At 60.2% G+C, this 10,500-nt stretch overlaps 1 protein-coding gene across 1 annotated transcript in view; it reads right to left on the bottom strand.

Annotated features, from left to right (window-relative positions):
- Positions 1-93: 93 nt before the first annotated feature.
- ARHGEF17 (Rho guanine nucleotide exchange factor 17) overlaps positions 94-10,500 on the bottom strand; it is a 41,031-nt gene continuing 30,624 nt past the window's right edge. Inside the window, exons 5-21 of the mRNA XM_075140371.1 lie at positions 10,201-10,293; positions 9,233-9,409; positions 8,914-8,964; positions 7,760-7,869; positions 7,546-7,631; positions 7,295-7,413; positions 6,627-6,840; positions 6,441-6,514; positions 6,112-6,305; positions 5,774-6,024; positions 4,890-5,136; positions 4,721-4,807; positions 4,546-4,613; positions 4,020-4,168; positions 3,755-3,929; positions 2,405-2,647; positions 94-871 (exon numbers count right to left, since the gene is read on the bottom strand). Of these exons, the coding sequence (XP_074996472.1) occupies positions 681-871; positions 2,405-2,647; positions 3,755-3,929; positions 4,020-4,168; positions 4,546-4,613; positions 4,721-4,807; positions 4,890-5,136; positions 5,774-6,024; positions 6,112-6,305; positions 6,441-6,514; positions 6,627-6,840; positions 7,295-7,413; positions 7,546-7,631; positions 7,760-7,869; positions 8,914-8,964; positions 9,233-9,409; positions 10,201-10,293 (2,529 nt within the window). The 3' untranslated portion in view covers positions 94-680. The remainder of the gene's footprint in view (positions 872-2,404; positions 2,648-3,754; positions 3,930-4,019; positions 4,169-4,545; positions 4,614-4,720; positions 4,808-4,889; positions 5,137-5,773; positions 6,025-6,111; positions 6,306-6,440; positions 6,515-6,626; positions 6,841-7,294; positions 7,414-7,545; positions 7,632-7,759; positions 7,870-8,913; positions 8,965-9,232; positions 9,410-10,200; positions 10,294-10,500) is intronic.

Here is a 10,500-nt window from a genome sequence, read left to right as displayed (position 1 = left end):
GGTTTTAATCCCACAACTCCGGAGAAGCGCCGTGATGATGCGCCTGACCCCCCCCACCGAGCCCCCCCAAAATAAATAAGGATGTTTATATATATATAATATATATATATTTAAAACAAACGAACAAACAAACAGAGCTATCTGGGTGCTGGCGATGGAGCGAGCGGGTTAGCGGGAGGCCCGGGGTGGGGGGGACACCGCGGGCATATTGTCCCTGGGGTGGTCCCGCGGCGTGGCCGGGTGGTCCCGGGGGTGGGTGACAGCGCTGCGCCCCCCCCCCCCCCCCCCCGCACCCCGAAGCAGGCACACACAAAACCGGAGAGCAAGGCAGGTTCCTGGCTGTACGGCATCCTCCAGCCGGTCCCCAGGGATGCTCGTTAACACCTTCCTCCTTCGTTAGCGCCTTCCCAAGCGAACGCATCCCCCCCCTCCCCATCTTCTCCGCACCCCGAAAGCGGTGTGTGTCCCCCTCCAGTCTGGTGGCTGGGGGGACGGCGGGGGGACCGGGGCTCATCCCCCCCAACCCCGAGCACACAGAGAGCAGCCGGGTTGGAGATGAGAGGCGCTGGGGTGGGGGGGTGGCGGGGAGGGAGGTCGGGACCCTCCCCCCCTCTGCATAAAGGGGGGCCAACACCCCCCTTTCCTCGCCGGGGTGGCCCCGGGGGGGGGCCCGCGGCCGTTCACGCTCTCCAGAGGAGGAGGTGGTTGGTGCTGTCGTCCCGGCCCACCGTCTCACTGCTGCTGGTCAGGCGGAAATCCTCGTAGCCGTCCCCCCCGCTGATCACCAGCATCTTGGGTTTGGAGAGGGCGAGGGCGGGGGCGCGGGGGCGCGATGGGTCTCGCTTCTCTGCCTCGCTCGGCTTCTCGGCCCCTGCCAAGCGCAGAACCCCAACGTCCTGTTAGACGGGCCCCCCCGCGGCTCCCCTGTTCCCCAGCAGCATCCCAGCAGTGTCATCCCAGCATCCTCCCACCAGCATCCCAGTAGCAGCATCCCACCAGCATCCCACCAACATCATTCCACCAACATCATCCCAGCATCATCTCAGTATCATCCCACCAGCATCCTCCCACCAGCATCCTCCCAGCATCATCCCAACATCATCCCACCAGCATCATCCCACCAGCATCACCCCAGCATCCTCCATCCCAGCATCATCCTCCCACCAGCATCATCCTCCCACCAGCATCATCCGAGTATCATCCCACCACCATCATCCCACCAGCATCCCAGTAGCAGCATCCCACCAACATCATTCCACCAACATCATCCCAGCATCATCCCAGTATCATCCCACCAGCATCATCCCAGTATCATCCCACCAGCATCATCCCAGCATCATCCTCCCACCAGCATCCTCCTAGCATCATCCCAACATCATCCCACCAGCATCATCCCACCAGCATCACCCCAGCATCCTCCATCCCAGCATCATCCTCCCACCAGCATCATCCTCCCACCACCATCATCCCACCACCATCATCCCAGCATCATCCTTCCACCAGCATCCCACCAGCATCACCCCAGCATCATTCCACCATCACCCCACCAACATCATCCCACCAGTGTCATCCCAGCATCCTCCCAGCATCCTCCCACCAGCATCATCCCACCAGCACCATTCTACTAGCATCCCACCAGCACCATCCCAGCATCCTCCCACCAGCACCATCCCAGCATAATCCTCCCAGCATCATCCTCCCACCAGCATCCTCCCAGCATCACCCACCATCATCCCAGCATTCTCCCACCAGCAGCATCCTACCAGCACCATCCCAGCATCCTCCCACCAACACCATCCCAGCATCATCCTTCCACCAGCATCCTCCCAGCATCATCCCAACATCACCCCACCAGCAGCATCCCACCAGCACCCCACCAGCACCATCCCAGCATCAGCCCACCAGCATCCTCTGAACGTCACCACCACTTTTCAGGTGCCGCATCTTGGCCCCAAAACCCTCCTCCCATCCCCAAGTAGCCCCTCCCACCCTAAATTACCCCCTCCCACCCATATTAGCCCCTCCCACCCAAATTACCACCTCCCGCCCCCCATCGCCACCTTCTCCCCATCCCACCCCGACCTCAGAGCTGGCCTGGGTGAGACTCAGCACATCCCTTTCCGGTGGCTTTTCCCTATGGGAATTAGGATCTCCCAGGGAAATCTGGGGTCACTCGAGTGATCCCCCAAGCCCTGGGGGGGGGGCTGTTTAGCACCCAGTTCCCCCCGCAATGTTTCTCCCTGGATTTTAACAGGGCAAGGCTGGAGCGAGGACTCTGACGACCACATTTCAAGGCTACTCCCGGTTATCTGCCAGCGGGACAGCATTCCTGACTCCATAAAAAACATCCGCTCCCGCCGACGCGGGTCAGGATTGCCCCCCCCCCCCCAATCATCCCACCTACCCGTCTCCCTCGGCAATGGGAAGAAGACGTCGAAGCCGTCGGGCAGCTCGATGGCGGTGAGGAAGCGGACGTGGCCGGTGTGACCCTGGGAGAGCCCCACCAACGCCGGGGCCGCCTTGGCCGAGACGGCGAGGGTCAGCACCACGCCGGCGCTGGTCCCGATCCACAGCAAGTCCTTACAGGCCAGCAGAGCCGTGATCCGCAGGCAGGCTGCCTTGTGCTGCCGGATAATGGCATCCGAGCCTGTCGAGTATCCCAGCCGTCAGCGTCCCTCCCTGCCTGCCACGGGGCTGTGAACCCCGCCGATGCCATCGGTCTCCGTTCCCAGGGGTATTTGGGGGACGTGGGACACGGGGAAGGGACCCCACAACCCCCCTGGTTGGTATAAGGCACCCTTGGGTGCTGCCAGATTGGGCTGCCTGATTTCCCCATGGGATTATGAAGTTATCCAGGGGCTGCCCTATTCCCACGTGGGATTATGAAGCCATCCAGGGGGATTCCCTATTACTCGGTGGGATTATGCAGCTGCCCAGGGGCTGCCTGATTTCTGCACGGGATTATGCACAAGCCCAGGGGATGCCCTATTCCTGCGTGGGATTATGCAGCTGCCCAGGGGATACCCTATTCCTGCATGGGATTAGGAAACCACCCAGGGGATGCCCTATTTCCCTGTGGGATTATGCAGATGCCAAGGAGCTGTCCTATTCCTGCATGGGATTATGAAGCCATCCAGGGGATTCCCTGTGGGATTATCCTTATGCCCAGGGGTTGTCCTGTTTCTGCATGGGATTATCCACCTGCCCAGGGGCTGCCCTATTTTTCCATGGGATTATGCAGCTGCCCCAAGGGCTGCCCTACTTCTACGTGGGATTACGTACATGACCAGGGGTTGCCCTATTTCCATGTGGGATTACGCACAAGCCCAGAAACTGCCCGATTCCTGTGTGGGATTATGCACATGCCCATGGGCTGCCCTATTCCTGCATGGGATTAGGAAGCCACCCAGGGGATGCCCTATTTCCCTGTGGGATTATGCAGATGCCAAGGAGCTGCCCTATTCCTGCATGGGATTATGAAGCCATCCAGAGGATTTCCTGTGGGATTATCCTTATGCCCAGGGGTTGCCCTGTTTCCACGTGGGATTATGCAGCTGCACAACACCGAGGAGGAACCCCATGAGAGTGACAAGTCGGGTCTCCTTCCCCGAAGCCGGTCGGGATGCAGGAGATATCAAATTTCCCAGCGCTGGATGCTGCAGGGCATCACATTTTCAAGGCAGACGATGGGCACGGGTACCCACTGGAGACAGCGATGGGCACCCACCGGAGACCTGCCACCGGTGGGACTTACCGGCGAGCATCTTGTGTACCGGGGGGGTGATATCCGCTTCAGCCAACTGCTCGTAGCTGGTGGCATGGTAAAGCCGGACCTGGGCACTGCTCTGCAGCGCGACCCACACGCCGGTCCCCGAGCTCACCATGCAGGTGACGCTGCGCCCGCCGTCCTGTCCCACCTGGAGCGTATGCTGCGGGTGACAGAGCCACAGCGATGCCACTGATGATGCCACCGATGCCCATCACCGTTCCCTCCGACCTCCCGCCATCGCCCGCGGTACCTCTTGTGCCAACGTGGCGGTGTTGAGGACGATGACCCGGTTTTGGCAGCCGCACCAGAGCTTCCCTGCCACCGCCACCATCTTGGTGATGGGGCTCCCTGGTGAGCCCAGGGCCAGGGACTTGGAGTTTTGGGGGTCCCAGAAGCGGCCTGTGAGGGAGATAGGAGTGGGGTGAATAGTTAAAGCATCCCCCCCAAAATAACCATCTTGACCTGGCCGATGGGATGCGATGGCTGGAGGTGCCCATCTCCAGGTCCCCCGTTAGAAGGGACATGAGCTGATGTCCCCAGGGGATGCCAGCGGCAGGCAGGGACCAGGAGGAGGATGCACGCCTCCACCTGGCTCTGACTTTGGGGTCTTCAGCATCGCTTGAGGGATGTCCCTTCCCTTCCCGCGGAGGCAGGGAAGCCACCGGCACCCCAAGCATCCCTCCCTGGTGTCTGCCCAAGCACCCACCCAACAGCCATCGCTTTGGGGTTGCATTTAACCCCCCCAGTGCCCTTTGATGGCCCCGATCCGGCCTCACCTGCCTCCCGCTGGTACGCGACAAGCTCCCCGTTGGCCAACGACACGAAAACCTGGTTATCCAGGTACCTGCGGGGAGAAAAACCCTTGGACAACCAGTCGCAGAGCCCCACTCAGCCACCCCAAACCTCCTCACCGTGGACATCCCGGAGTGGAAAATCTTCTTCCCCACTTACAAGATGCACATGACGGCAGCAGCGTGTTGCATCTTCATGCTGTTCTTCCTGTTACGGATGTTGTCCGAGGACTGGTACACATGGATGCTGCAGGAGAAGAGCAAAGCTTGAGGCTCACCCGGTATCGGGGTCCACCCCACGTGTGTGTCCTCTGATCCTGGGGACGTACCAGCCATCCTCGGTGCCCAACCACATGGAACTCTGATGGGCTTCAGGGTCAAGGCTGAGGAGGTCCTCGAGGCTACCCCGGGTGAAGGAGCCGCGGCTGGAGCGGCGCAGGGCTCGCCCGTCTGTGGGGCTCTCGCCGTGCCGGTTTTGGCCATAGGTGCCCGTAATGGGCATGAAGCCGGGTTCTTGCTCTTCCTCCGAGCTTGTTGTCTCTGCTGTTGCCTCCTTGCAGCTCGGGATCTCTTCATCTGCGAAGGAGGAGGAGGAGGAGAAGAAGAAGGAGGAGGAGGAGAAGGTGGAAGGAATGGGTCAGACCAGGACCACCCAACACCCATCAAAGTGATGGGGAAGAGATCATGGGTTCCCTTGTGATGTCAAGCCCGGACGAGGACGTAGGGATGCGGAGCCCCAAACCCACCAGGTTTTACCCAAAGCCACCAGCCCCATCCCAGCACCCCGGGGCTGGGCTGATGCCCCTCAACATCTCTTTTCCTTGGCTCAAAAGCCTCCAGCTGTGGAATTCCCTGAGGAACACAAGGCGGAATGGCCAAAATGATGGAGCTGCCCATCATTTTAGCAGGGCCTGTAGCGACAGGACAAGGGGGAATGGTTTTAAACTAAAAGAGGGGAGATTCAGACCAGATACAAGGAAGAAATGTTTAACGATGAGGGTGGTGCCCATGGAGGCTGTAGACACCCCATCCCTGGGAACATTCCAGGTCAGGTTGGATGGGGCTCTGAGCAACCTGATCTGGGGGAAGATGTCCCTGCTTATGGCAGGGGGGTTGGACTAGATGACCTTTAAAGGTCCCTTCCAACCCAAACTGTTCTGTGATTCTATGATTTGGGGGCAAAGAAGTGGTTTTTTGCTAAGCAGGGACTCACTGCCGAAGCTGGAGGAGATGGTGGAGTGGCTGGCTTGGCTCTGCAGCGTCCCCGAGGGACTGGGCGAGGACTCATCATCCGTGTCATCGCTATCGAAGGGCACCAGCTCCCTGTTGCTGCCGTCAACCGGCTCCGAGAGCTCCAGCGACGAACCCGAGATGGAGATGTGCAGGCACGGCTGCGGCCCCGCATCCTCCGGCTGCGCCGGCATCGGCTCCGAGGAGGGGCTGCCCACCGGCTCGGCACGCTCCCTGCCGCGACGAGGGGAGGGAGGAAAGAAGCAGCTCCAGCATCGCCCCGTGCCCGCCGGCTCCGCGGTGCCGGTGGGAATGTCCTACCTATATGCCCGCTTGAGACCGGGCACGGAGGCGATGCAGAGGATCCTGGCGGAGCAGACGGCGATGCACGCCTCCACCGTAGGCTCCTTACGGATGCTGAGCAAACAAACCTGCCCCACGTAACCATCGCTGTTGCAAACCCAAACCTCGTGGGAGCTTTCCGGGCTGCCGTGGCTGGGAGAAGCACAAGAAAACTGCAAGGGAGCAAAAGATGGGATGAGTTGGGTCATTCGGGAATGATGCAGGAGCTCTCGGCATGCGGCGGCAAGCCCACTAGGATGGAGAGAACTGCAGCTCCCGTGGGGTGCTTGAACTCAACCACCAAGTACCTGCATCCCGCTCCGTGTCTTCATGATGGGGATGGCCTTGAGGAACTCTGGGTCCAGGCAGTTTTTGCTGGAAGCTAGGAAAATCAAATTGGAGGATGAAGAAGTGATGGAGAAAAGGGGTCTACCAAAGTGGGGGCGTGATGCCAAGCCCACCACTGTGTCCACCTCCCCAGTCCCTGGTGTTACCCAGCTTCTTCTTGGCATCCTCAAAGGCTTGCTCAAAGCTGAGCCGGGCATCAGGGTTGGGGAACTCAAAGATGAAGGACTCGGTGCCGTCAGCTTTGGTGGTGCTGAGCTCCACCTTGTTGGGGGGGAAGGCCATGCTGAAGGACAGGGATTGCTTCTCCGCCAGCTCCCGGTGGATGGCGGCCATCAGGTCCTTGATCACATCATCCAGGCTCTGGGGATGGGGACAATGCTTCAGCTCTCAGGGATGGGCCACCACCAGCCACATGCCTGATGATGCCCCCATCCATCCCCTAGCATCCCTCAGAGGCTGCCCAACCCCATTGTGGCTTTGGGGCTGGTGGCATCTGGGCCCTCAGAGGACACTCATGGCCACCAGCTATTCCACAGGCTCTCCTTCCCACCAAGGACATCCCAGTCGGTCTCCTGGGGAAGGCGTCTGGCCGGGGAACAGCACCAGGGCCACCACGTGATGCAGACCCTGTGCATCCCCAAGCAACCTTCAGAAGCTGCCCCAACTCCCCTTGTGGCTTTAGGGTTGGTGGCATCTGGGTCCTTTGAGGACACTCATGGCCACCAGCCCTTCTATAGGTTCTCCATCCCACTGAGGTGGTCCCACAGGGAATGTGTCCAGCCAGGGGACAGCACCAGGACCATCATCCCCATACCTGGTGGGGGAAGCTGAGGGTCTCCGACAGCTTGCTGACTTGCCCCAACGTGCTGAGGTCTTCATCCAGGCGGCAGATGCTTTTCTGGATGCTCTCCCGGTTGGTGGCTTGCGAGGCACCTGTGTGGGGACAGGCGGGTGGCATTAACCCCTTCCTCCCCGGCGCCGCGCAGGGGAACCTTCTCCCCGCCAGCCAGGGGTGAGCGATGGGTTTTGGGGTGGGATGGGACACTCCAGCAGGCAGTGACAGACCTTTGACGATGTCCACGTCCTCCAGCGGCAGCTTCCAGAGCAGTTTGTACTTGCTAGCGGTGTCGATCACGCTGGCCGCCGTGTACCTGCGAGGTTGGGGGGGGATGGCTGAGCTGCGCCCAGGTCCCCAGCACCCTAAAGACAGCCCAGCCGGCAGGGACAAGCCCTAACGGCATGGGTTAATCATGGTGGGTGCCCCCCAGGTGGTACTCACAGGCTCATGGAGCTGCGGCGGAGGGAGCCTGACTTGCGCTTCAAGGTCGTGCACACCAGCAGGTCCGTGAAGAGGAAGAAGGAGCGGTCCTTCTTCCCACCCACCGCCTTCTGCGGAGTGGTGGGAGACACCAAGGGGTTAACGTCCAGCCCCCACCCCGCTGCCGGTGCTGGGAGAGGTCCCTGCCTCAGTTTCCCCACACGCTGCCTTGGCATAGGGAGGCTGCAGGATGGGAGGGGTCCCACGCCACCATCTGCATGGGGACTGGCCGTGTCCTCATGACGGTAAAAGGGGACATAGGTGCAACGGCCGTGCGGGCAAAGCCACGCGGTCCCACGTGTGGGGAAGCACCAGGGTCACGGGAACCCCAGGCACGGGCTCACCAGGACCCCTGTGGTCTCCACCTCCAGCCTCCCTATCCACCCCCGCCCCGGGGCTGCTGTGGGCTCTCCCTGCCTCCTGCCTGCTCCCAAACCCATCTTACCTTCCCCCACACTCTTGGGGAATTTTATATTGTTCCCATCGATCTGTCATTGATCCATCCGTCCATCCATCCATCCATCCATCCATCCATCCATCCATCCATCCATCCTTCTGTCCACCTATCCATCCATCTGTCCAACCTTCTTTCCATCCATCCATCCATCCATCCATCCATCCATCCATCCATCCATCCATCCATCCTTCTGTCCACCCATCCATCCACCCACCCTTCCATTCTTCCATCCATCCTTCCATGCATCTGTCCATCCTTATAGAATCATAGAACCATAGAATATCTCGAGTTGGAAGGGATCAATGAGTCCAACTCCCTGCTCCTCACACGGCTACCTAACGCTAAACCAGATGACTAAAGAGCGTCGTCCAGACACCCCTTGAACTCTGACAGGCTTGGTGCCGTGACCACCTCCCTAGGGAGCCTATTCCAGTGACCGACCACCCTCTCAGTGAAGAACCTTTTCCTAATGTCCAATTCTGAACTTCCCCTGATGCAGCTTCCATCCATCCATCCATCCATCCATCCATCCATCCATCCATCTGGAGCCTCCCATGGGCACACAGGCATCCCATGACCCGCAATCATAGCCTCCCACTGCCCATCCGGTGTGTGGTCCCATGGCCCTGATGGCAACAAGGGACCAACCCGCTCTTACCACTTCCACGACCATCTCCTGGCGCAGGAACCTGCGGAGCGGGGCCTGGAGCTGTGGGGACAAGGAGGCTTGTGAGCAGGGAGCCCCAGGAGGGGACCCTCGTGGGCTTCGTCCCTGGCCCTGCAGCCCCCCGGCTCAGAACCGGCACCCCAGCCCCTTCCCAAACGCCCAGGAGCCCACCAAGGCCAAGTGATGATGGGGAAAGCAGGACCTGGAGGAGAAAACAAGTGGCCCAGCCTGGGGTGACCCAGAAAGAGCAGAAATGGCTGCGTTTTGGGGAGAAGGAAAGACCAACCCTTTGTAAGACGCCCGTACGTACGTCCTCCATCCCTTCAATGTGGGACTCGATCTCCTGCACGATCCGGGCGTTCCTCTCCACCTCCTCCGCGCTCTTCATGCCCTTGTTGATCCTCTCGGCCACTTGCTTGATGTTGCGCTGGGCGTCGATGAGGAAAGGGTGGTCGGGGTGGTCCTCTGGCGTGTGCTTCAGCAGGTCCTACCATGGGGACACAGCCGGGACGTCACCACGGGCAAAGCCTGGGCATCGGCGATGCCATGACGTCCCCAAACAGAAGCCCCTACCGTGCCGCTCTGGCTGCTGGGGATGGAAACCAGCCCCATGCAGAAAAGGTTTTGCAAAGGAAACAAAGCCTTGAGCTTTGGCCACCACCAGCGTGGTCTTCGCCACCTCTAAAGAGGCCACGAGCTCCTGAGAGCACATCATCACCTTGCACGGACACCTGAAATTCATCCCTGGAAGTGTTCAAGGTGAGGTTGGACGGGGCTTTGAGCAACCTGATTTAGTGGAAGATGTCCCTGCCCATGGCAGAGGGGGTTGGACTAGATGATCTTTGAAGGTCCTTTCCCACCCAAACTATTCTGTGATGCTATGAAAGTGCATCCCCACCAGCCTCAGTGCCAGGGACAGTGACCCTGGCACAGGGAAACTGAGGCACAGAGGGGGTGGCAGTGCAACTGGTCCCAAAATGGTGCTGCAATGTCCAACCGCCCAGCAGAAAGGTAGAGGGGAAGGGGACTGCACACCCGTAGGGACATGCTGGGGGGGACAGCGGAGTGACAGTCCTCAGGGTGACCATCCCCAGGAGGGCAGAGCCGCGCGCATGCCCAGGGACACCAACTTTGTGTCAAGGGATGGGAAGAGGGGCCAGGAGAGACGTGAGACCCCTAAAAGCTCCCGTTACGTGGAGATGAGGAGGAACCGTGGTCTCAGCCGCTCCCGGCACGGCACAGACGCCCGCCTGCCTGCACCCAGCCGCCCGCACCCACCTTCACCAGCAGCTCGTATCGTGGGATCCTCTGCACCGGCTTGATCATCAGGTCGGAGAGAGCCTGCTTCTCCTTGTTCTCCCGCATGCTTTGCTGCAAAAAAACGGTGGGGGGCAAGGACGGGCCCGTTAGGTGGGACCCAGCAGGGACCCAGCGTGCCACCAGCCCAGGACCTGGCGCAACACCCGTTTGGGGTCAGGGTGACTCCTTTTTACACCATCCGGAGTGACTCCGGTTCATCCCAACCTGGCTTCTTTGCAATAAAACCAAGAAGAAGGTGGGGGAAAAAATCCCAGTCTG

This window comes from Calonectris borealis, chromosome 1, assembly GCF_964195595.1.
Source record: "Calonectris borealis chromosome 1, bCalBor7.hap1.2, whole genome shotgun sequence".
Classification (NCBI taxonomy): domain Eukaryota; kingdom Metazoa; phylum Chordata; class Aves; order Procellariiformes; family Procellariidae; genus Calonectris; species Calonectris borealis.
Note: the sequence above shows the minus strand (reverse complement) of the source record. Positions and strands in the feature narration are given on the sequence as shown.